At 31.5% G+C, this 27,710-nt stretch overlaps 2 protein-coding genes across 3 annotated transcripts in view; one reads left to right on the top strand and one right to left on the bottom strand.

Annotated features, from left to right (window-relative positions):
• Positions 1–3,348, top strand: part of LOC129968615 (6-phosphofructo-2-kinase/fructose-2,6-bisphosphatase-like) — a 67,585-nt gene extending 64,237 nt beyond the window's left edge. For both annotated transcript variants that reach the window (XM_056082691.1, XM_056082689.1), the window contains exon 14: positions 1,736–3,348. In XM_056082691.1, coding sequence (XP_055938666.1) covers positions 1,736–1,795 — 60 coding nt within the window. In that variant the 3' untranslated portion in view covers positions 1,796–3,348. The remainder of the gene's footprint in view (positions 1–1,735) is intronic.
• On the bottom strand, positions 3,017–27,710 carry LOC129968616 (dipeptidyl peptidase 1-like). Its single transcript, XM_056082692.1, has 7 exons — positions 27,321–27,710; positions 17,390–17,684; positions 16,045–16,200; positions 14,965–15,083; positions 11,920–12,051; positions 8,471–8,642; positions 3,017–3,341 (listed from the first exon to the last, which is right to left on the bottom strand). Exons 1-7 carry the CDS (start codon positions 27,475–27,477, stop codon positions 3,017–3,019), a joined length of 1,356 nt encoding a protein of 451 aa, XP_055938667.1. The 5' UTR covers positions 27,478–27,710.

The raw sequence follows: 27,710 nt of genomic DNA, 5'->3' as shown, positions 1-27,710 counted from the left end.
CTGCATGAGTCTATAAAAGCAGCTTATTTGTATATTTTTTCTCTTTGAAATTACAAGAATAGAATGAAGCAAGAGTTTTATCCAAAAAAAGATAAATGTATGTTTATTTTAATAAGATTTTTTTTATAACAAAAGTATTTTTAACTCTTATCTGTGAATTTTATGAATCATTAGAAATATGTTGTTATGACTTTTCTCAAGTGTAATGAAAGAAATTACTTTGTAATTGATTGACTAGTTTATAAACAAGCAAAAGCTCCAAAAAGTCAGCTTTTTAATTACTCAAAATATTAATACTTTGACAATATATAATATAGACAATAAGTAGTGGTTTCTGTTTGAAAGGATAACTTGATTTTAAGCATAAAATAGTATAAAAATTATTTTTATTTTATAATGCTAATGATACCAATTATTTGAGTTTGATTCAAAATCATGCAGAATTTTGTAATAGAATAAATTATATTGGAATCAGTTCCATGTACTCAGTCGCATTTGAAACATCATCATGTATATTATCTAATTGCATGTTGAATTAAATGCTGTTATAATATAAAATTCTTTTTCTTGCAAAGTGTGCTATGAATTCCAAAATTAAATTGGTATACCATATGAACGCTTGAATTTATTTCATTGTATAGTTGTCTTGAAACTTTAGATACAGGTATGTAGCAAAGTTCCATTATACTTAATTTGGGGAAGATGCACATCCATGCATCATCATATAATTTATACTGTTTATGAGCAAGAAGTGAATTTTTCTGTAACGTTATTGATGTGCTTAGTTGTATTTTTAGACGCATCTTTTGTTATAACAAAAGCATGTGCTGTGAGTTGACTTCATCCTACGTTGCTTTAAAAATTTGGCTTTACCATTTTCCATTAATAATTATTACTTAGTTATAGCATATTTCATAACAAATGAAAATTAATTGTATCATATTACTCTATGTGAAATGGCATTTGTTTCTATATTTATTCTTTTTATCAAAACTGTTTGGTAAGAAGAGTTATTGGAAACAATTGATAGAATTTATTCAAATTTCTTTCTAAATGTATTTACTTATGTAATATGGGTTTTGAATTCACTACTAAAATCTCTGCCCAATTACAATTTGCTCTTAAAATAGAAACTGTACACAACAGAATGCTTTGAATGCAATAATTAATCTTGAAAAGAAAAATTCAGTATTAGAATTCTCTATTTATTACAAAAATATCTGTATCAGAAAATTTTGTTTTGGAATTGGTTCCATATTATATAACTGTATTCAGATGCAATTGGTTTAAATTTCTGCTCAAATATAATCCTTTCCTTTTATTTCTTTTCAACATCTTTTATTAAACATGGCTTGTTTAATATTTGATGGATAGAATTTTGTAATCAGTTTTCCTTTCTTGATATGTTGGAATTTTGACATTATTATTTTTTTTTATATTCTTAAAGATAAAACATTATTTAATATTTTCAGAATTTAATTATCTATTTGTTGATTCATTAAATTTTTATCTCATTTATGTGATGTTACCGGGTATTGAATTTAGAAGTAAACTCACTACAGTGTTTTGTAATATTTATAATAATGAATTACAAATTAAGGACTAAAATGTAGAAAATGATTTAAAATCTTTTGCTTTTAGTGCCGTAATGAAAGTTGTTTTTAAAAATTTTCATTAAACTTAATGGTTGTATACTGTTCTCTATGGTACTCTCAGCTCTTGAACTTCATTTCAGAATTGTGATCTCCAAAGATCTACAGAAGATGCACTGCAAACAGTTCCTGAACACCTGTGATTCAAAATAATAGATCTGCATCATATAGACGCTTCTACAGCTAAATGCATCGAAATTCTGGAGTTACCATGTCAATGAATCATAGGAGATCCCTGACCATTGTACAAATACCTTTTAAAGAAAGAGCAATGATTGTTGAATTTTGCTTGTTATATAAATCATTAGTCCAATTGCAACTACTGCTAAAAATTTTCTCAGTATATGATGTCACTTTTCTGTTAGCATATCAATCACCAAAATATGCATTAAGTGTAAAACTTTTTGGAATGAGAGGTTACTCTACTTGATGCATATAGGTAACATGCTAATAGAAAAATATCTCTTTTTGTGTTCTACGAGGTAATAAAATGTATCCTAAACAGAAAAAAAAAATTGTGGTCGTATGTAATGAAATGTCATTTATTTAAAGCTTGCTGTAAACTGTTTGAGAGAAGTAGTGTTGCATTTAGCAAATTACAATTTTAGTTATTTCTACTTAATTCTTGTAATTTAAATTGCTCAAGTTTTTTTATTTGATTTTTATATTTCACAATATGTGTGCCATATAAATTGTTGGAATATTTTAAATGTGTTTTTTGTGTACATAGTAATTTTAATTGTTTCTATTTTCAAGTTTTAAATTGTAATGTGATTTACATAGAATGTACTATTTTATATTATTCTTTTTTCAAATTATTAAAAATTTTTAACAACATGTGCAATATAGTTTAGAATGTGTAGCAAATTGTGTTATAAGGTAGAATATGAACAAAAGATTATACTTAAAAAAGAATTTTATTTTAAACTTTTTTTATATCAGTTACAATATCTACTATGAAATTATTAGACAGTCAAATTTCTTTTATAGCTTTTAAACCACATAAGTACAAAATACCTCAATTTTTCAAACTTTTTTGACATCACTTTTTCAAAATACGAATTTTAATCTTTCCTAAAAATTATTAAATGTAAATTATTTTTAATCTTTGGGATTTTTTAATTTATTTTTGTGATGTTTAATTATTATAGACATCCAACTCTTTCTATATATCCACTCGATTCTTTCTTCTAAAATAGCAAAAAAAAAAAAAAAAAATCAATTTTCCTTTTTCAATAAAAAAACTATATAATAATTTTAATACATGCCTCCTTTTAAAATCCAATTTTATTTTATTAAGTTAGATGAAATTTGTTTATTTACCAAACGATTCTGTTATAGATTTAATTCTAATAACTGTTTCTTTAAGGAATTGGTATCGCAGACACTGCCATGCTCTCTATATTACATTCGTTTGTACCTCTTCTTATTCTAAAGTAACCGTTTTCACCCCATGCCGTACCCCAACTATTTTTAACTATCCAAAACTTTTCTCCAGTTTTATTATCTATACCATATCCTGTTATCAGCACTCCATGATTAACTAGGTGGAAAGGATTAAATTTATCTCCAATGCCAGTATGGTGGTAAATTCCACCACTGTAGAGTTGGAAGTCTGGATATACCTCAAATGCCACTGTTAAAGGTCCATTCTTCACCAAATCTAGCTTCATTAGTTCTTCATTGCAACTGAAAAAGAAAGTTAGTTATTTCTATTTTATGAGTTAAATTGTGTTGTGAGGAATGTTTGTTTTATATTATTTGTAAAGATTTGGAATATTGTTATTGATTTTAGAGTTTAATATATTTTGTTCAATTTTATTCCATTTATGTATTCAGAAGGGCTCAAAATTAAATATATTTTTATTTTTAAAGTGGATTTGTGTTTTTATTGACAGAAAAAAGAGCATTTCGACTATTCATTTGCTATTGTTTAATCCTGGAAAATTTTGTCTCTTGTAACTTACCTAATGATTAAAGAAGATGCTTACACTTTGATTTTGACAAAAATTGAAATTTAATATAGTAACTGAATATATATATATATATATATATATAAAATGTAGTTGTCAGTACATGATACATGTTCGTAAACTGTTTTCTTTAAGTTGAATTATTCTGCATTGGATTATGATGTGAGCATATAGTATAAATGTAATATTTTGATATACAATATTATAAAATTTGCTTTTGTTACTATAACATTTTTGTGACTATACCTTATAATGCTTTTTAAATCAAAGCACCATCCATATTAATGTCTGTTTTGTAATTATATTTTCTAATGCTAAAAGAGGATTTTGTATTTGTTGTCTAATCCTGAATTAAAGGTAGACCGTTTGAGTTCGAATTAGCAAATGTGGCATAAATATCTTTAGATAGAATATGTGTGTCATTGTTTCGAATCTTTAAATAGAATTTCATGAAATCAAATTATTAGAGAAATTTCAAAACATGATAATATTTTCTAAAAAATTATCGAACAAAAATAATTTTTACTCTATCTTAAAATTCCAAAATTTTATCTTGTTAGCGATTTAGATTTAGTGTTTGATTTTTTTCATATTTCAACCTATTTTATAGATGCGATTTGCAAAAATAGTTTTCATTGTTGAAATTTAAATTTCATTATTTCATCGAGTTTATACATCATTTATTTTCTCTTCTGCTGATAAAGATCAGCTAATTTTTTTAATCAGTAATTTTACTTTACTTTTAAGATATAAAAATGTGTAAGAAGTGATTTTTTTTTTTTTTTTTAACATATAGACATCATATATGATTTTAAGCGTGAAGTAGTTTTATTCAGGTTTAGATTTCTCACGTGACATTTGTTAAATAGACATTAAAAAAAAAGATTCTTCAACTTTTTAAAGCAACAGATAACAGATTTTTAACAATACATTTCAAAAGAAACTGTCATTTCTTCATATTTTAACAGTACCAGCAACTATAATTTGTTATTCAGAAATTTAATATAATAAAATATAATTTTTAATGACATGTTTAAACTAGTAATGTATTTATTGTAATAACCATTTAAATTACACATCATTTCAAAGACTAAAATTTTTTTTATATAAATATTTTTTTTGCCAAAAATTTAATTATTATAGATATAATCATACGAATATTAGTTTCTTTCCCCTTTTTTTGTTATTAAGAGCATATAATCATTTTTTTATATATATTTCAGAATCATATTTGGTATGTGATATATTTTTTTACTAGGCAAACCAATGATTTAAATAGTAACAATGACCATTTTCTAGATATATGTATATGGCATTTCATAAAGTGCTAGCTTTACTTAGTTTCAAGATTAAAGTATTTGCAGTAGTTAGTTTGTTATTCTGTTGTAATTTATTTAAACGTGTATTGCATAATTAGTTATGAAATGTGAAGTTATTATTAGTTAAATGAATTGCATTCTTGGTCCAAATAATTTATAATCTTAATTAAATGTCAAATTTAAAAAAAATTGAAGGACTTAAATCATTACCTAATTAACTACAGAACGTACAGGAATTTTCTCTTTATTAATGCATCAAAATTCATTTTAAATAATATATTTTTTGTGCGCTTCTTTTTTTATATTTATCCGCATTTAATTCCTATTTATGATTTTTTTGTAACAATTTATACTTTTAAAGTGCCAAGGATTAAATAAGTTCAATAAATAATATGAAGATAGATAGCATAAAGAAATTACTGTTGGTTTGAAAAATATAAATCATACAGGCTCAAAAATATTTTTAATATTTGTTTTTAGGTTTCTGCATACTTTTAACTTTAGTGCTCCCTGGTATAAAGTTCCATGGAAAGAGGAGGAATTGTGTAAAATGTAATTTAAACAAAGAGGGGGGGTGCGCGTTTTGACCAAACAAACCTCTCAATATCATGCGCCGATGGTCCATTATTTAATCTCGATGAGTTATAAAAAAAAGCATAGGAATGCAAAAGTTGGAAAACTGTGAAAGAAATTTGTTAATGTGTGTTTCGCGATGCAGAAATGGGTTTCGAGGGGGGGGATACTGAATTCTTGCAAATGGTTGTATGCAATACATTTTTATTAATTGAAATGACTTGATGTTGAATTTGCAGCAATTCAATTGAGTTATATTAACGTCCCGTTCTTAAAGCAACACTGGGGCTATTTTGGGACGGATCTCGTCATTTTGAACCGCGGTCAGACGACGAGGACGACACCTGAGCTGACACCCCCTCTCCAAATTTCCACATCACGCCACTGGGAGGACGTTTGACCCCGACGGATTTAACGTGCACCAGATTCGCTTACACGACGGTTCTTCGGTGGAATCGGGTCTATAACCTGAAACCCTCCGGTTCCGAAGCCGATACCTTACCTCCAGAACAATTAATTACCAGATAAGAAATGATTGCAGCAGATGTTGACACTTTCCTTCCTTGCTGGATAATTATAAAAGATAAGGTTTAAATTGGTGTTATGGGAGGTAAGAATTACATCGTCTTTCGCAAGAAGCTCATTGAGAATCGAAATAATTTATTAAAAAATTAAATAAATGCCCTAAAATGTTTTCTTTTTAATCAAACACTTTTATTTAATTCGTACTTGAAAGGAGGAAATTTTTGTTCGATTTTCCACTCATTTCCTCATTTTAGAGATCTGAAATTTTGTTCATTTCCTATAATAATAAAATATTTTTATAATTTGAATATTTAATTATCAATTAATATATTAAACTAGCTTAAAATCAGACATGAAACATTTTCGTATGTTGCAGAGTTTTCAGAATGGAATATTATCATTTTTTGAAATCGATTAATTTTCTTTTATGTAATAAATTTGCCATCTTTTTAATATTTCATATTTTCTGTATAAATTTATTCTTTTTATTATTCAATAATTCATATTTTTTTCTAGGTGTTTATGTTTAAACTAATTCATTATTTGTAAAGGTTTATATATATATATATATATATATATATATATATATATATATATATATATATATATATATAAATTGTAAGTCTGTGTCATATCCGAAAAATTTATTTCATGAATTCATGAAGGTAGACCATATAAAAAATAAAGAATAGTTCATTTAAGAAATGTCAATTTTTAGGTTTCATAATATTAGTAACCAAGAATTACGAAATATGTTAGACTAAATGGTAAAAAGCAATAAGAATTAAAGTACCATTTTACTATTGTAAAAAGTAGTGAATAATATTTTTTTTTTATTGAATATTGAAAGAAATTAAAAGATAGCGTAATCAGAAAAAAGGAAGTCATTGAAAGTTAAAGCATTATATAGATGTGATTAAAATTTTAATTTATATAGAACATTTCCATCGGAAACTCCACAGGATTCAACGATTTTATTTTCTCATCCTTATTTTAGATTAAAAAGTTATTGAAAACTTACTTTTGATTTTTAAAAAATTAATCAAATTATTAAAAAATAAGAAATTTAGTATAGGAAAATAACCCATTCGAATTTGCATTCTCAATGACCATCAACAAGGCACAACTTCAAGTGGAGATTGAACCTAGAAAATTCATATTTTTTTCTCACAGGGCCAGTTGTATGTTGGATGCTCACGAGGCGGATAGGCAAGAAATTTATTTATTTATTTTTGCTAAAGATGGAAAAACAAAAAAATATTGCCTGTACTAAAGCACTTGAATAATAAAGTTTAAAAAAAATAGAATAATATAATTTATACTTCTTCTTTATATATCATTCAATTTCAATGAATGCATTCATTATCGGCAAGAAAATAAATATTCTTTCTGTCATTCTTAATTAAACAAGGTAGCTATTTCAAACGATGTTTCCAAAGTTATTTTTTCTGCAGCAACAACGCGCCGGATACCAGCTAATTTGTTATAACCTGTCTGAGGGAATAATTGATTGGCCATTCCGCCTATCATTTATAAGATGTGTGGTGAAAGCTTATAAGTCAATTAACAGCTACGCTACACCAGCAATTGCTTTTGTATCATGGTCATGTTACTGGGCTGCAAACCATAAGGCCCCATGTTCTATCCTCGTTCATCACAATCCACACATTGGTGTCCTCGGACGATGAACCTTCGTACAGCTGTTGTGGCACCATCTACCCACAGCAAACCAAAGTCGTCAGATTCACATGACGCAGCAAACCAAAGTCGTCAGACTCACTTGATGCAGCAACAGCATCAGAAACCACTCACCCACACACGCTCGCCATAACGCTTGGCGCTACTCAAATGGGTACAGGCGCATTAGAATCAACAGCTAATACATCACCACTCAACAGCCATATCGTTCGTCTCACCTCCGACTCACTGGAGGGAGAGTCTGTGGGGAAAGCTTATAAGCCAGTTAACAGCTACGCTACACCAGCAATTGCTTTTGTATCATGGTCATGTTACTGGACTGCGAACCACAAGGTCCCAGGTTCTATCCTCGCTCAATTCTTCAACAGATCTTTTCCCCAAATGCCTTTCTAAAGGAATTTAAGAACATGATACGGACCTGTCGTCAAATTTGCAAAACTTGTGCCTACCATTAAATTTTAACCATATTAAATCGATGCCAAATTTGGCGAATTATCCCTTGAAAGATATTAAATTTAGAAATCATGCCATACTTTTGATTTTCACTTTCAAGCGAATATTTGAAATCGTTTTCAATGATTTCAATAAAATGGATTGCAAAAGTTTTATTAAGATCGTTGACAACGATTTCAAAAATTCGTTTGAAAGTGAATCGCAGACTGCAAAAGTTTTATTGAAATTGTTTTTTTATTCTAAATATAGCCGAAAGTTAACCATTTATTCTACTTACCCTCCAAACAAGCCTCCTATGTAGTTATATTCTGCAACATAAAATCTTTTGCAGTCCTTTTTGGGTGCGCAGCTGCCGTCGCTACCTTCATAAGGATAGCATTCCTCTGGCAGAACCCCGAAGTCTTGTGCGTATTTGCCGGCTATCGCATACGGAAAGCCGCCTTCACAACCTGTAAAAGAGGCCACCGAACCGATGAAGTAAATTATTGTTGAAATGAAGATCATTATACAGGGTGTTTATAAAGTCCCGGACCCATTTTGATGTTTAATAACTCATAAAATAATAAAGATGGATTTAAATTAATAACATAAATGGTTAAATAGACTCAAAAAGTTTCATGACCCTTGTCAATGAACTTCCACGTGTGCCCCCTTCGTCGCACGGAGAATATCAAGTCGATAGTCAATTTCACGCCAGGCAGCGACAAGCATGTCGGCATCCACAGAGCCATTTGCGCACTTTATGGCAATTAACAATGCCAGAAACATGAAAGGATGCTTCATCGGAGAACATTATGCTCTTCAGAAAATCAGGAGCATCTTCTATCCTCCTTAGCATATCTGTTGCAAAGGCCATCCTCCTAGGTCTATCGTTCGGTTCCAAAACTTGAACAATTTGAACTTTGTATGCATGCAGTCTTAATTTTTTTTTAATAACCTTGTACACCGTCGAAATTGGCATATCCAATTCTGTTGCCGCTGATCTCGCAGATATTCTAGGATTGTGTAAAAATGTCTCTCTGACACGCTCAACATCAAAATCACTTGTGCAAGGACGTCTGGAACGTTTCTTATCTTCGATACTTCCAATTTCTAGAAAATTCTTTTTCCACCGCAAGATGCTGTTTTTGGATGGAGGATCTTTTTGGTAAATTCTTCTGAAATTTCTCTGTGCTTGCACTATCGATTTCATTTCTATGAACCACCATAAAATCTGTGCTTTCTCTTGTGGTGTATGCATTCTCCTTAATATCCGCTCGAATAAAACATCACATACAAAAGTACTACATAGAACAAACACATCAAAAGTAAACATAACATTGCAATAGTTGACAAAAACAAAAGAGAGAAAAGTGCAATTAATAAGCAGACAATATTTAGAAAAGTACAGATATTTAGACTGGAAAATGAAATTATCTGAAATTAACCACACGCGCAGACGATATTTACAAAAGTAAAAATATTCAAACCTGAAAAGGAAAATATACGAGTTATTCCATTAATAAATGTCATAAGTGTGTTTATATCTTTATTATTTTATGAGTTATTAAACATCAAAATGGGTCCGGGACTTTATAAACACCCTGTATATCCGCGCAGTGGAAGCAAGAGGACGTATGTTTTCCGGAACATTTCTTTAATTTTTTTTTCCATACATGACATAAACGCGTGCACCTTACGAAACAGCATCTCATCTCTTTTTTATAATAATCGCAGTGCATTATGGGATGCGTACCTAATCGAGTATCGCTATCTATTATCAAAAGAGAAGATAGAGTAATGCAACTGCTACAAATTATTAAGTTGGATAATTTTCTAAAATTTTTCCAGCGGTGGTGGTTTAGAAAAGAAAAGTACAGAAACAAAATTAAAAGAAAAAAATGTATCCTCATAAAATACAATAAAAAATAATGTTTTTTTTTTAAAGTAGTCATACCTTTCAGTAATCCCTAATTTATAATTTGAATTGTATGTAAGAAAAGTATCGACGCTCGTTTTTTCAATAAATGCTTTCTAATAAGTAACGGAGAAGAAAACAAAAATTGCACTAGTCAAACCAGAGGTTTCCGCCAGAACAATATGAAAGAAAAACTGATTCCAGACTAGCGAGCGAAAGAAGAGAAAAAAAAATGGAGGAAGAGAGTGAATCTTGTGTGGGAGAGAAAAGAGGGAAGGAATATATCAATTGGAAATGAACTGACATTTTTCTTGCTCTATCAAAGTGAACTTCAAGAAAACGTGGCTTTTCGCCTGCCGATGTATTATTTTATTTTGAATAGTAAATGAATTTTGAATCTTTCCAGTATTATACAATGCAGCCCGATCCTATATCTCTCCTATTTGTTGATTTATTCTCTGCAGTTTTTCTTCGTTTTTATGATTATTATTTTAATTTTCGTCGGTTTTCATTTTATCTGTGTAGTATAAATAACCAAAGAAGATAAAAAAAAAAAAAATGAAAATTCAAGTTTTTAAAATAATTTCCACAGTTTCGCAGAGACGAGCCATCCCTGATAAAGAATGATCTTGATTTGGTATTTTGATTACCAGTCAAAATGATCTAAGGGTTACCGAACCTTTAAAATGCGGTTGTATGTTTGTGTGGGTACGCGCTCGTCCATTCGGACATTATATTGTCCAAATCGGATGTGGTGCAGTTATTAAACTTACTGAACATCTACGTGTTTTTCCATTAGACTATTCCTCTGCTTTGACGAGCCAGCGACCTTCACCCTCAGGTAAATGAGTGCATTTGCTGAAAGAAGGAAGAATATAGCAAGTTGCAGAGAAATACAATACACTCCCGGGTATCCGGCTCGTGATTATCCGACTTCTGTATTATCCAGCCTAGTTTTCTTTTACATAATTAAATGAGGATGGCAAGGCTTATATTGGCAACATTGCCAAAGCATTGAACTCGGGCGTCTGCTACGATTCTAGTAAGTGTCGCATGCAAAAAAGAAGTTGTGACAGAAAAAGAGCAACGTTCTGCCCGTTGTTCGTTGTTTCCCCAGAGTGTAACACGGACCTCAATTGTTGCCGCTGTTTTTTATTATAACTGCACAGTACCTGCAGTATTCGTAAATTGTTCTTCGGGGATGCTTAATATTTTTTTTTAAGTGTACCACAGTAAAGATTTCAAAATGGGGGAGGGGGGCAACCGAAAAAAAGTTGTAGTGATCATGGAAGCGAAATTACGCTCTATACAACGTCTAGACCCTGGTGTAACAGCAAAAACCGGCAACTGCTTTTAAAATTCGCCGGGCCGCATTCACATTCTACTTGGCTTGAGATAAATGGAGGGCTTAGTACTCAGTAGAAAGTGAGAAAATATGTATTATAACAGTAAGTATTGGTATAAAAACTTTGTCTTCTGGTATTGCTGGATAAATAAATGAGTTCCTTGAACTCCGGCCTATCCGACTTTTTTGTCACCCAGCCTACCCTTCCACTACATTAAGCCGGACACGCGGGAGTTTACTGTAGTAAAGATTTAATAAACAAGAATGTATTGACGACTTCCAATTCATCAAAACAGACTTGTATATCTCGTGACATCTATAACTTCTCAGGGCCAGGGAAAACTTAACTGGGATCCTGTCATTTGATTGTAATAATTGTCGTTAGTGCTTTGATATATTATTTAGTCTGCGACGGTACATAAAGATATAACAGGATATTTGACATTTATCTCAAAGGTGTATGTTTCAGTAGAAGCCTGCTTACCTTGGGAGTATTTGGAGCAACTCACGACATCTTGAGGCGAGAACTGGACTTGAAGCGTGTTGTTCGTGATGATTCTGAGTCGGGCCTCCAACATGGCGAGGGAGGAAAAAGCGTAACAACTGCCACAGGGGCCTGAATGCGACAAGAAATATTTGAAATATACACATAATAATGATTTAGATTACTTTTTAGTATTCTTTAGTTACTTTTTTAGTAATTTTTAGAATTTAATTTAATTTTTTGTTAACTTAAACTTAATTCAGACATAATGTCAACTGATAATATATTGGTCAACTTTCAGCATACAATGGAACCTACAAAAGGATTTCCTAAAATGGCGTACATACATTTATAGTAAATTGCTATTGATGATGAACCTATTTTATCAGTTCACAAATATTGTACAAATATGGATTCCACAAATATTACACGAATACCAGTTATTACGTTGAAATATATTCTATATTATCGGTTTTAGACTGACTTCGCGTACATTAGCATGAGGTAAATTTTTAAAAAAATAAGGCAAAATGTCAGTATCTGTATCACACAGAAAACACCACATTCTCTTTGTTCTTCTCTGAGAAAGTAAAAATCCTGTAGTTTGTAATTACTGAACTGTTCTGTAAACACATTTCCTAAAAGTATGCCGAGAATTCGGAAAGTAAAGCTGTATTCTTCTATAGCTAGATCGGCAATACGATTGCATACCGCATATCGAAACATTCCTTGTTATTTAAAAGTGACTTTCTTTTAGAAAGCACACGTGCGAGCAAAGAATTTTATTTTTATTCTTGACATTCCAATACTTCTCACAATTAACTTAAAATGTTCAGTTTCTAAATTTTCTCTTCTTTAGTAAATCAATGTTGCAATAGTCGACCAGTCAAAGTGAACGGTAATTATGAGGTTGTAAAATGGACCACTAGTCAAATATTTACGTGTGATAATGTTTCTACATTGAATAAATTTGCATTTCTAAAATAAGTGCTTTCATCTAAATTCGGGATTCGTCCTTCTAATTTTTTTAAAAACATATCTTTACAAATTTCATAGATAGAAATGCGAAAGCTTGTATGTGCATACAGGGATATAAAAGAAATATTTTACTGACACTTTTATACTAAGGGGAACGCATGATAAAAATAATTTTTTTTAATCTTTTGCTATCAACTTCCACATGAAATAAGATATTTTTATGCAATTGCCCATCTTATGAAATGACTGTTATTAGAAGTATATACCTAAGTACAATATTTAGGGAAATCAAAGCGGGTTGCAGTTTTTAAGACCCTCTGAATGTGAGAAAGGTAGAAGATAGGTGCGCGCGTGTATGTATGAAATAAATTACATTTATTCTTGTTTTTAAATTTCATTGAATTCTAACCAAACTTTTAAAAAAAAAAATACTTGAACAGTAAGTTGTCAGGACATATACCTTTCTCACGCTTCTAATTTCTAATTCTAACAAAGCCCTGAAGTCTAATTAAGTCCGAATTATTTTAACAATTCATTGTTAATATGCAGTACAACGTAAAAAATACTTTCCTAAAGTGTATAAGTTTATTCCGTTACATTTCGGTAATATTTCTTCTCGAAATTTCATAAGATCAGAATATGTCCCCACAATCTCTTTTTGTATCACCTGTATCAATGTGGTGAAAGTTCCTGCTCATGGTTTAGGCAAAATAAATAAAATAAAATAAAAGATGGGTGGGGTGTTTTTTTCCCCCTAACAATGAAGAAAAGGACAGTTCAATTTTTGTTCCTTTTTAATACGACATTTGAATGCCTTTATATTGTTACGCCCAACCAATCCAGACAGATGAAAAGACTTAAAAGAATCACTGGTACTTTATGCCTTTATATTATTAAAATAAGAAAAACATGGCGAAAAAAGTACCATAAGTTTTTTTTTTTTTTAGTTTGTTAATTTCTTATGTATTATAGAAAAATGGCGTAGTATATATATTTCGTCAGCAACGAAGTACACTCTTTTATGAAAATGTGCAAAAATAAACTCTAGGAACCTAATAAATAATAATATAAGAACAGGTTTCAAATTAATAACTGATATTAGAATTTAAATATTCATATACACTACAAAAAGGCATTTTACGATATAATTTTTTTATCATTAATAAAGCTTTCCTAGAAAGTGCCCCCAAAAAAATTTTGTGAAAAATCCTTCACTGAATAAAAGGTATTCACAATTTAGGGTAAGAAAAAAGTTCACAATTTTCCATATGTGATCTCATAGTGCCAAACTCTGTCATTGCCTCGGGAAAATAAATAAATAGATAAAAATCAAAGTTCACTTATATTAGAGGATATGCGAGAAATTTTTGAGGAGAGATTTGATACAGTTTTATTAGTTTATTATTTTATGATTTAGTTTATTTATTTTATGATTTAGTTTAATTTTGTAAGATATCAGTCATCGAAAAATAGAACATCCGTCATTTTCTAAAATACAAATCAAATCATTACAATTAAAATCTTTGGACCACTCAGAAGTAAAAAAGTTTTTATATTTCATTCTTCTGACATTTTTTTAGCAACACTGTTCGTATTCTGAGTTGCCTGGTATATTTAAACTTAAGCCGAGTTCCGTCGACCTGTGCCCACCTTGAGTCTGGCACATTTCCCCTTCTTTCCCCTCCATTGTGGGTTTAAGGGGTTCTTTTATCTCTCTTCATTTTACCGACAGTTTGCGGAAAGCTTCTGACCGACGTTCGGAGGCGGGAGTGGTCCTACAATGGGTCAGTTGGCAGATTTATAACCAAATCCTTAAGATCACGGCTTTAAATGGTCTGACGAAACGGCACGCTCTCCATACAGCAATAATATATTTTGGAATCATTTTTCATGCAACTATACTAACCTGAGATAAAAAGATTGTACCTTATGAGAACAAGTGAGAATCCAGTAAATATTCGAAGAGTTTATATGTGATTTTTGCAACGAATTGTAGCGTCTTTCAGTAATTTTATTTCTATTTATGAGTTTGAGAAAGAGGGAAAAGAATATCGTTTAAATTCTCACCCTGGTTTCTGACGGGAGAGACGTAGTTGGTTCCGCTCACGTTCCTCCAGTCGAACTCGGTGGGGAGTCCGAAGGAGGCTTTCAATACTTTGAAATCAATCGGAGCTGGGACTGGAGGCCTGCAAAACAACAATCAAAGTAATCTTGTAAACTCAGTTTAGTTTAGTTAAGCTTAGCTATATTAATATCCTGTTTTTAAAGCAACCCTAGGGCTATTTTGAGACGTATCTCGTAATTTTGAACCAAGGTCAGATGACGAGGACGACACCTGAGCTGGCAACCCTCTCTCTAAACTTCCACACCACACCAGTGGGATGACGTTTTGTCTCGACGGATTTAACGTGCACCAGACCCGCTTACAAGACTGTTATTCCGTGGAATCGGGTCTCGAACCTGAAACCCTCCGGTTCCGAAGCAGAGACGTTACCACCAGACCACCATGGCCCCTTACAAATTCAACTTCATAGTATAGAAAGCTATGCGACTTATATCTGCGTCCAAACAAATAGTCAAGTATATTAAACCCAAAATTTACATCACTGTTTTAATTTTTCAAAAATTAATTTTAAATTATTTAAGAATGAATTATTATTTATGTATCACACTTTAACAACAGTGACAAGAAAGTTTTGTAATGAAATCTTTTACTTCAAAAACTAATATTATAATATTTTTAAAACTATTAATTTAAAATAAATGCTAATTTTTGAATAAAATATTAAATTAATTTTCACGAACTCCTTATATCATACAGATATTATATAACTTTTATTTTAAAAAAATTGAAAAAAGTTCGTGATTGGTAGAAGCAAAAATAAATATTAATAATCGATTTTCTGTGCACTAAACATAAGTATTTAAAAATTACAATCAAAATCATTGAGAGGAAAAACAAAGCACAAAAATAGCATAAGACTATTTTCTACTGCTCTGAATCGGATAAAAATACAAATCTTATCGTTCTTTAGAGAAAGACTTTCCTTAGCTTTTTATGTTTCTCAACCTTTCGGCTATAATATAACAAAAATAACAGCAATAAGGAAGAATCAATGAAAACAAACACATCAGCATGGCACAAACCTGAAAACGCGCGAAACCAAGCCACCTGCTCTTCTTATCAAGGCATCGAGGGGTGTATTTTGCAGCTCTGAGTACATGGTTGCCTTCCATGACTTCTGAGCCCTATTGATCTGATTCACCAAACTGTCAGAGAATAAAGATTCTTTTGGTGGATACCTGAAATACGGAGATCTGTATTTTAGCCAATTTATCATCAACATCTAGTAGACAGACGATTAAAGAGCACAATCTTTTCAGAAATTGCGCTCAGCGAGTTATCGCAATATATTCATTCTTTCTTTCCAGATATTCAAAATATATAAATAAATAAATTTAAAAAATGATGAAAAATTAACAAAAGTAAATTTTGGTATTAAAATCTTTTTGAAATATATTTATTAAATTTTTACTTTATCATATACGAAGTATAGAGGAAGTATTTTTCATCAAAAAATTCAAACTCAAGATTTTTGGCGAATTGCCACATTTTAAACCACCCCGAATCCAAAAAACACATTTTTGGCATTATGCCTGTCTGTTAACACGGCAACTCAAAAGCGTTTTCAAGTAGACGGCTGAAATTCAGTGCATGTAATAAAGAGTAAATTTTTACATCAAATTTTGAACGAAATCCGTCTGGTTAATCGAGTAAAAGTGAATTCGATAGTTACAAAACTCAAATAAAATTTGGTACACTGGTTCAGCATCTAGAATATAGATACCGATCAAATTTTGACCGTCTGTCAGTCTAGTTTCGCATGCATATAAACATAACTCATGAACCAACTTAAAACGAGTATCTTGTGAATGTAACGGCAGTTTTCTGTTCAATTTTGGTGTCAATCGACCGACAGAAAGACATATTCTCGTGCTAGATTCTGTAAAAATTCTATATTCACACCAAAAATTTATATTTCATACTATTATTTGACAACGGAATCTAAACCCTCCACGATTTTGCGCATGCGTTACGATGGGTTTAATTCCTTATGAGAATTCCTTCTTCCCTTAATGAGATAGAATCGTTGGAAAGTGGTCGTCTCAGAACACTGAAACGAACAGTATCGTTTTCCAATGCTGTGCAAGGTATTCGTGGCCTTAGATAAGGTCCTTGATTTTATGAGGAGTAAAGGGGAAAGATTTTTATGGAAGAGTCCGCGAGAAAATTTTAGATAGACCACTCACACTGGCTTTTTTTTTTCCTTCTCTATTTTTCAATATTACTTATTTACGAGGTAGATTTCCGACAAAAAAGCGTCAAAGGTATAAAAACTCCAGCACATCAAAAGAAAAGATAAAAATCAACTATAAGATTCTATTTTTCGAGCGAAATGAAATAAAAATATATGTAATAAAAATTAATTACGCAGTAATGGGAGAAGATCGGACCAAACTGGATACTCCAACTTTGTGCCCATTATAGCAAGCCCAGTTCTTTCCCAAGACGTCGTGGCTCCAACCTGGAAGAATTTTATCACATTCATTGGTGTAGTTGCCGCTCGAATCCTTCCTGTAGGACGAGAAGGCGAAATATTTCCGATAATTGATCACGACTTCAAAGCCCTGATTGTACACGATGGTCCAGAAGCCTCTGTGCCCGAGGCTGTCGAAAGCGATGTTTGGAAAGTCCAATCTTATCTTCAAAGTGTGGGCCACTGAGCCTGAAAGAAGGAAAGATAAAATTCTTGAACTTATCTCTCTTAATTCCATATCATCTTCAAGCAGATTGATCGCGATTCCCGAGGATTAGACCTCGTATCATGTTCACTTGTTCCAAGAAAAGATAATCCTGTTATATATATTTGAAATTCTTTTTTATAAGTTGAGATAAAATGGCCAGACGTCCCGAAATTTCGATTCCTTGCACCGGGGGGGGGGGAGAGTATGCAAGATTTGTTCTGAAGTTAAATTGAATACTTAGGTTTCCCAATGGCTCTATTTTTTACTTAAAAGTGAATAATTCATATGAAAATCCAAGAAATTTTCGCTTTAGAGGAAAAGTACGTTTATATTAAAATTCAGTAATTTAGTAAAAAAAAAAAAAAAAAAAAAGTACTGTTTTTTCAGAGAAAAAAAATAATAAGCTAAGGTTTTTAAGATTTTATTTGTGTCATTTTAAATAATATCTCTGAAGTCCCTGACATTCTTCATTTTTGGGAGTGCAGAAAATTGCATTTTAGCAATAAGAATATGGACTAGAGATCGTAGATTTTAAAGTGGGAATAAACCAGGGCTAAAGTTTAAATGCTTTAACCACTTCATTAATTATCCAGTATGGCAGTCCTGACAGGTAAACTTTGACTACTGAGTAGAAAAATGTGAAGTGAAAAGCGATGTTTTTCACTTTTTGACAAATAACTCGAAAACATGGAGAAGCCGTTGGATTTTGGCGTTGTTGACGTTGAAAGAAAACGAGATTTGCATTTTGAATAATTTTATGCTGTTATTTTTGAAGCAAAAAGAATTTGCTTCTTGTTCCTTTAGTTTGTTAGAAGTTCTATTTTCAACTGGTGTGTGATATAGTGCTTTGAAGTCAGGTGAGACCTGTCCATTTTTCTTTTTTATTCTACTGTTTCAAAACTTAGTTAAACTGAGCCATACAAAGGTTACTGTAGTAGAAGAGAATGATATTTGCTATTCTATAAACATCATGCAATTTGAAATGTCTGAAAAATTCTCCAAGTGTCGAAAATCCACAAATGAACTGGTTTTACGCCTTGGAAAAAATGAATACGAAGAAATTAATATTGTAATATCAAATGCGGACTCTAAATTACGAATTCCCCAAATAAACCCATTTATCCTACAATCTTTCATAAAAGAGAAAACAAAGCGTCATGCAAAGATACAAAATATGAAATTTACTCGCAAAAGAAAATTCCTGTTTACAACCCAAGATCCTGTTTGTGCAGCCAAATTACTTAATTTAGACAGCATAATAAATATTCCAGTTGCGACGGATATTATATGGGGAAATATAACCTCCCGATTTCTACTCTATGATATCCCAACAAAAGTCCCTCTGCTAGAAATTGCTGAAGAGTTAACAAAAAATAACGAATTTTAAATTGTTGAGATGAGGCGATTTATGAAACAGAATGAAACCCGGAACATGTTTGCTGATATAAGTAAATATTTGGTTCACAAATCAAAAAATACAGACATTTATTGACAAGCCACGGCAGTGCACAAATTGCTGTAGTTTCATGCACCCATCAAGGGTATGCGAAAAACCAAGGATTTGCCATCTGTGTGGCGACATTCATGCAGGCATTTGCCAGTCCCCGCAGAAATGTATCAATTGTAAAGGCGAGCATTCGGCTACATCAAGAGGATGCCCTTTTAATATCAAGGAGAAAGACATTTTAGAGCTCAAATGTAGAAACAATATCACAACTGCTGAGGCGAGAAGAATCTACAATCAATCAAAGAAACCTAGCTACGCGACAGCTGTCAAAATAAATACTCCTATAAAAAATATCGAAGAAGAAATAAGCGAAAAAATGGAGACTATGATCATTAAAATAAATGAAAGGATAGAATCTATCATTAAACAATGAAAATTAAAATGGAAGAGCAAATTAACATGATCCTTTGAATGTTTGAAAAATTGGTGGAATCGCTGTCACATAACTTAACAGCCATCAGTAACCTTGGCAGCGAAAATCTTTCTCCATCAAGAAAGAAAAGCATCTGCTATTCCAATGCAATTGGATGCAGGGGTTTTTGGTTAGTTCTTGGTCTCGCTCTTCCCCTTCTTTTTCTTTTTTCTTTTGTTTTTCATGTGTGTCTTCAAACTTTTTTTGTTTGTTTTCCCGTAATTCTTTAGGGACTGTTTTTTTCTGCGTTTCTGTCGGTTTTTATTTTTTACAATGACTTCTGCTTAGCGGAACTGTAGAGGCATTCCAAAAAATGCATCTGGTAGAATTATTCGCACTGGTAGTGGTATATACAATAGTAATCATGAAATTCTTGCAGTTCAAGTTTATCATAAAGGCTAAATTTTATTATCATTAACTTACTATGTGCTCCTCAAGGACTCAAAATAGATAAGGTAAAAGTTTATTTTGATTTTTTTCTCCATTCCTGTTTTTATATTTGGTGACTTTAATCACCATCATCCTCTTTGGGGATCAAATAAATCATCTCCTCTAAGCAATGATTTCGTAGAATGGCTTCAAAATTCCAGTTTTGTCCTCCTTAATACTTCAAACCCTACGTTTGCCACTTGTACTAGATCGAATCCTTTTTGCGTTTTGTCCTTTTTAAAGCCCCAAGCCTGGAGCAGTTTCTAATAATCCTTTTAACTGTCTTTGTTAATGATCTTTCTGCAATGGAATTGCAGGGTAATTAAAGGGAAAAGGCTCTGGCTTTCAATTCCTCCTTTTTCTGCCTCTTCCTTTTGGGTCTTTCAAGAGACTTTTCTTTCCGAAACCGAGATTTTTTCCTTTCCGGACAAAAATTTTTTTCCCGTACACACAGACAAAATTTACCGGGTTGTGGTCTTCTAATTGGCATTCCTGCTAACATATCCGGAACAATAATTCCCAACAATATTAGAGAAGATTTTAACTTAGAATTTTCTGCAGTTGAAAAACAATTCCAGAATACCAAATTCAACATTATTAATTTATATGTTCCACATGGTTTTGATATTGATCAAGCAAAATACTTCTTTGATTCTCTAACTTTACCTACTTTCAACTTCGGCGATTTTAATTTGCACCACACTCTTTGGGGAGCATCCCCTTCGACGGCTCTGAGTAACGATTTCGTTGATTGGCTAACGTATTCACATTTCATAATTCTCAATACAACTATTCCCATGCATAGTTCCTTAAGAAATCAATCCATCTTAGATCTTACTCTGTGTTCATTTGATATTCATAATCAAACCTTTTGTTATGTAATAGATTCAACTTTCGATAGCGATCACGACCCGATAGTTTTAACCTGGTCGGTTATAGAAAATGTCAGTCGCAACTTAAAAACAATTAATTGGATGAGGATCACACAACATAAACACGAATTTTTTTAATAATACCAACCAATGTCCCATTGGAGGAATTATGGTGAACGCAATTAAGATAATAACCCAAAATACTCCATTTAAACTATTGTTGCATAAGTCTTATCCTCCTTGGTGGAATCTTTCTTGCCATAATTATGAAAAACTCAACAAGTACTTTTGGAAAAATAGCTATCAGAAACATTTCTGAAACAGATTGGATAAAACACAAAAAATTTTCAAGTCGGTTTCGTTTTCATGTTAAAAAGGCGAAAAGAGAATATTGAGAAAAAATTTTCACAATATCTCGTAATCCAAAAATGTTCTTTAAAATTCTAAATAAACTTTCGAATCACCGAACTCTAAACACAACAGCATTATCATTCAAAACAATCGCTATATTTGCGATCCTGCTCATCAAAGTGAATTATTTGCAAAGACTTTTTTTAATTAAAATACAAATATGAAGCCTATTCCCTTAGAATTCTCTGGAATAAATTCCTTCCTCAACAGTAAATTTGAAATTTGGGAACTTAAGAAAGCAATCCATAAAACTAAAAACTCTACTCTTGGAGCTGACAACATTCCAGCAATCTGGTTCTAAAGTCTCAACAACGATCAACTTCAAATTATTTTGAAACTATGTCAACATCAATTTGATTCAACTGGCATCCCCAAACAATGGAAGCGCGCTCTAATTATTCCGATTCCGAAACCTAACAAAGACAAAGTTTCTTCCTATCGGCCCATTGCCCTAAACTCAGTTTTTTGCAAAGTCTTTGAACGCATCTTCACTCAACGCATTACTTGCTATCTAATTTGTAACAAAAAAACTTCACAATAGCTTACATGGTTTCATACCCTTCAGGGATAACCAGACTGCGATTTACAATATTCAAGCAAAAATTACAGAAGCTTACGAATTTCGTTGCTGTTAATCTCGATATCAAAAGTGCATATGATTCTGTTCATACTGATAGCCTTATTTTTAAATGCTTACAGCTTGGTATAACAGGAAACATGACAAAGTGGTTATTCAACTTCCTTCAAGCTTCCTGCAACTTCCTGCTTCAACTTTCCAGATTCGCTGGAGGCACTCCATTTCTAGTAATAGAATACATAACAGGTTACCTCGTGGTAGTGTTCTTTAACCAATTCTATTCGCTATTTTTATGCATGATTTCCATGAAACCATAGAGAAAAGGGTCGAATGTACTCTTTTTGCAGATGATATCTTTGTCTTCTGCAGCCATCATTCCTGGGAAATCAGTATTAAAAAAATACAAAATACAATGGAAAACATATACAAGTGGTGCAATTATTGGAAACTAGAAATTACTCCAGAAAAAAGTGCAATAGCTGAACTGTCCAAGAAAAAAATTGCAACTTTTCCACGCATTTCTTATGCGGGACATCCTTTAAAATGGAATGAAACAATTAAATTTTTTGGTATTCTTTTTCTAAAAAGAATCAAAACTCAGTTATCTTTAAAAATCTTAGAAATCAGAAATTTATCAAAAAGATAAATGGTATCAAAATATTCGCATCGAGAGCAATGGCGCCAGAACTAAAGATATTATCAATATCACAAACAATAGCATTTTCAGCATATTTTATTATGCTTTCACTGTAATCAAGAGGTTTTCCGAGACTCAGTTTAAAGCATGCAACACTATCCAAACTATAGCTCTGAGAATTGCTTCAGGCCTCCCAAAATGGATCCCGAATGTTGTCCATCTGAAAATTGCTTCTCATGAAATTCTTTCAGAAAAAATCAAGTGACTAGCTTCCTAGTTTTTTATTAATCAAATAGCTAATGGTGTACATTCCCCACTTTTAACAAAGCACTCCCATAATAATCGAGAAATTCAATTAACTACTAAAGACAAAAAATCCATTTTGTTTATTCTCAAAAAGTTAAACGCCTCTACCAACCAAATTATCACCTTGCCTGAAAACCCAACGACTAACTCTAATCATTTTGAAATTTTCCTAATGGATTTTAAATTTCAAAATAAAAATCTACCTTTGATTGAAATTAATAACTACTATAATGAATGCATTCGGAATTTCTTTCCTGGTCATTTTATTATTGGTATTGATGCATCCAAAACTCTCCAGCACACCTCAATTGCTGGTTTTTCTTCTATTATCCATCCTGTCAATTCCCTTTTTTACTGCAGAAAGTTTAACCATTTCTCAAGCCCTAGATGTTCTCCTTGTTCCTTGACAAGATTGTTTGATTCTTACAGAAAGCTACTTTGCGCTCACGTCGTTGGAAAATATTTCTTTCCAGTCGCCAAAAATTATCCAGCGTATAGCATCCATAGTTGAAACTTTAACCAAACTAAATAAAAAAATATCCTTCCTGTGGGTACCTGGTCATTCGAATATAATCTGGAACGAGCTTGCAGATCGCTTAACCAAAGAAGCTACAGAAAATTCACCTTGGACTGAATGGATCTCTCCTGAAGATATTATTTCAAGCCTCCAGAAAGAGACGCATCAGATCACAATCAATAATTATAGAAACATTAAATATTTCATTTCCTTAGGTGACATCCCTAGCATTGAAGCACTGTCTTCCTGGTCCAAAAATCGAAGGGAAGATGTTGTCTTGGGCAGACTAATCAGGAAAACAATTATAACACCAGGACTGTTGAATCGTTTTAACCTTCATAATGATCCCCTTTGTCACGAATGTAATAGCATTAATGATATTGAACTCATAACTCTCTCATGCAAAAAGTATACATATTATAGAGACAAGTTGTTGTTTTTTCTACAGTTAGATAAACAAGATATCTCCTTCAAAAATGTTCTGGGTAAAATAACTGCAAACAAGACCAATCTGCAAGTTTCTCTTCAAGCGATGAAGCATTTCAATATTTGCTAACTTTATTGACCACATTCTGTTGAGACTTTTTTTAGACTCTTTAATGACCATTTCGTGTTGCAGGAACTGTCCGCCTTATTGTACCTCTTCTCTTCATTGGAACTTTCGAATCTCAAATGTGGACTAAATCACTTCACCGGAACTGCTTTGTTACTGTTTACTGACTGAAACTTCATCTGGAAACAGGGGATAACAGCCATTATTGCTATAACTCCCAATCTCCTACTTCAAGTTTGGTTTACTCGAAAACATTTCTCAATCTTAAAAATACCAAACAAAAATGTTGCAGGGCATAAAAATTCCGCAAAATAAATTTAAAAAAAAAACTCTTATTAAAATTTTTACGGATTTTAATAATTTAAAAATAATTCGTTTTTCTGTCGAAAGATGACGCAAAATATTTACTTTATATGTACATACGCTGGTACACTAACACTTAAGCGTTTGGAAGTTTGGCAAGGGAGTTTGGCGCAAAATAGTTTCCATGTAATATCTAAATGGGACTTTAAGACTTGCTAACACTAAAAAATTACTTCATCAACGAACGAATGAAGCACGAACAAGAATACAAACGAAGAAATGTTACTAGAGGCATTAGCAAAATGGTGTAAATATAAAAGAAAACTTTAAGCGATAGGACACTTTATTCAAATGTATTCTTCATTCAGGATTTTTCGTTTTTAAACTTCCACAATTCGCCAAGAGTAGAAGCGCGCATGCATTGATACCTAAGAAAACAATCTAAATTCTATGATGCTTTTTAAGGGAAAATGATGGGATGGGTTACACCTCTTCTTTGAGGGTTACAGAGGATAGTTGGAAGAAATAAGTTTCAGTTTGGCGCTTATCAAATTGTGCCGTGTGTCTGCTTTTATCTATCTCTACTTTTCCCCATCACGTGCGTAAATGGCTAATTTGTGTCTGATTATCGGAAATGTTTTAGTAGAAAGGATTACTGTGATAGTAAAGTGTGTGCTGCATACAATTTTAAGTAACGAGTATTGAGAAAAAAAAAATGGAAAATTTTCATTATTACAAAATAAAACTTCATTTGAATTTCAAAAAAATTGGCTGAATGACTAAGTTCATTGCACAAGTTTAGCCGCACTTATTAGAAACCTATTGATGAGAAAACAGGTATATCAATAAGTCTTAAGAAAACAAGAAAGTACTCACGATCAGCATTCAAATTCGATTTCATAAATTGTTTTTGTAAGGGGAGGAAAAGGATAGGAAGTTGTTGAAGAAAAGAAAAAGAAGAAAATACACGAACTCCGAGGGAAAAAATTTTTAAATGTTTCTACACATGAGTTTAAAGGTGCTCTGTACTTATTACTATTAAGTACTGTTTCATCAGCCATCAGATTCCTTCTTTGAATGTAATTGTTTCATACAGATTGTTGGAGACACAATGAATGAAACAGTTGATGGTCAACAATTGATAGTCTAAATACATTTCATTTAGTGGGAACAATCAAAACTGTTGCTTCTCGTGAACAAATTAATAATTTCCTACATTATGTACTAAGATTGAAAGAAATATGAAATGTCTCAAGCTAACCAAAAACATACAAATACTGATTAAAATTTGTATCGAGGCGCTCAAGGGCTTCTAAAGATTATTCTAATATAATTTGACTATAATGCAACCCCTATCTCTGGCCTGCGGAATTCAGATGTTTCTGAATTTACGTGAAATGCAAGAAAGTATTCCGAATTCCTGGATGGAGTGGTTTCTGGAAGCTATTGACACATAATATATATTGAATGTAAAGTACCATGCGTGGAAATTGCATTTTCTATTTTTTTAAATTCAAATAATAAAACATTAGTAAATTTGTTGAGAATACGGGCTACTGCTTTAGAATAGATCAAAGTTCCATTTAAAAGTTATTTTAGAATGGATTTTATAATTGGTATCGTAAGATTAAATTGGGCAAAAACTAGCTATATATATATATATATATATATATATATATATATATATATATATATATATATATATATATATATATATATATATATATATATATATATATATATATATATATATATATATATATATATATATATATATATATATATACAGAGAGAGAATCTTTATTTATACAAGTGTCTCTGTATGCATCAACTTTCAGAGGAAAGGATAATGTTTTGAAAAAAAAAATCAATTAGAACTTTAATAAAAGCTAATACTTACACCTCTGTAGAAATTTATATAATGTTAGTATTCATTTTAAGCTGAGTGCAACATTTTAAAAATTGAATGTGCCATTTTCGAGTAATATAGAAAAAAAAAAAAAAATTCCTCATTTCACTTTACTTTTTTCGAACTAGTCCGCTTCTCAATAAAGAGAAAATTAGGGCAATTATAATATTTAGAACATGACTGAACTTTTATTATAATTTTTTTTCATATGAAATTCTAGAACACTAACCTATGCCCAAAATATTAAGATATAATTTTCTTAACTCACCAAAAGTGGGGAAGCTTACAACAGAATGTCGGAAACTTTTGGGACATTTAGAATAACATAAATAAAATATTCGCGAGGGGAAAAAATCACAACCTTGACTTGAATTTTTTCAGAAAAAGAATGCTAAAGTTACTGGACTATTATGTCAATTACTATTGGAAAAGGAAGACTTCAAACAGAACTGAATTATAAAACAGTCAAGGTAGACAACTGCCTAGGGGACTTGCAATTTTGATGAGATTTGTAAAGATATTTTCTGAATGATCTAATTTTTAGTTTTCATTTGATTTACGTAAGCCAAATATTCGAAATTATTCAAATTAAATCAGATATTGTTTAAATTTAAGAACATTATTCTCTTCCGAATCAATGGTTGAATAACTTACTAACTAATAATAGATACATGATGATATCCCGGGAAAATTTTAAATTAAAGTGCTTCGATTGTGTTAAAACAATTTTATAATTTTTTAAACATTTAGTTTAAAATGTATTTAAAATGTGAACTTTTTTATATGAGAGATACTGAAATTAACTCTCTTGAATGTGATTTGCAATCAAATGTTTTATTTTTATGACTTTGGCAAGATATTTTTACTTTAAAAAATACTTTATTAGATCTCAAATTAAAGTCAATAAAAAATTAAATTCAGATAATCTGGTTTGATAGTTGAGATGGTTGAAAAGATACCTGTAACTTGCCACCTCATAGGTTAATTTGGCTTTGACCTCGTTCCAGCTCACATGCCCAGCGATGATCAATGACATATAATTATTTCATCTGGAAATTACTTGAAGTTCTACATATAATGTTGTCCAAAAGGTTTAAATAAGATTAACAAAGGGACAACGAATGCAGATAATAATTAATCTAAATGTCAACACTACTAATGCGAAAAATCAAAAGACCGCTCACCTGTGAAATTAGAGCAGTCTATACTGGCATTCGATTCCCTACGCCCTTCTTGAAATATCCATTCACCTCGGATATCTTCGTACGTACAGTTGGCCGGGGTATCGCATTTTATGTAACTAAATAGTGAAAAAACACTCAAAAGTGCAAGAAACTTCATTCTGACCAAAACTTGACACTCACACTTTGCGAATCTCAGAAATTCTCTGGCCTAATGAGTTATTTGATATTTCCTTCGATATCTCAATAAAAACACCTCTCATTTTTTTCATATGTCCTTTAACACCCTTCTGCGAAATCAAATTCGAGCTTTATCGGCTGATAATCGAATTTTACACCTCATCTGCCTCACAATAAATAAGGAGATAAACGCGTTTATTTTTGCATGAAATT

The sequence above is a fragment of the Argiope bruennichi genome, chromosome 5, assembly GCF_947563725.1.
Source record: "Argiope bruennichi chromosome 5, qqArgBrue1.1, whole genome shotgun sequence".
Classification (NCBI taxonomy): domain Eukaryota; kingdom Metazoa; phylum Arthropoda; class Arachnida; order Araneae; family Araneidae; genus Argiope; species Argiope bruennichi.
Note: the sequence above shows the minus strand (reverse complement) of the source record. Positions and strands in the feature narration are given on the sequence as shown.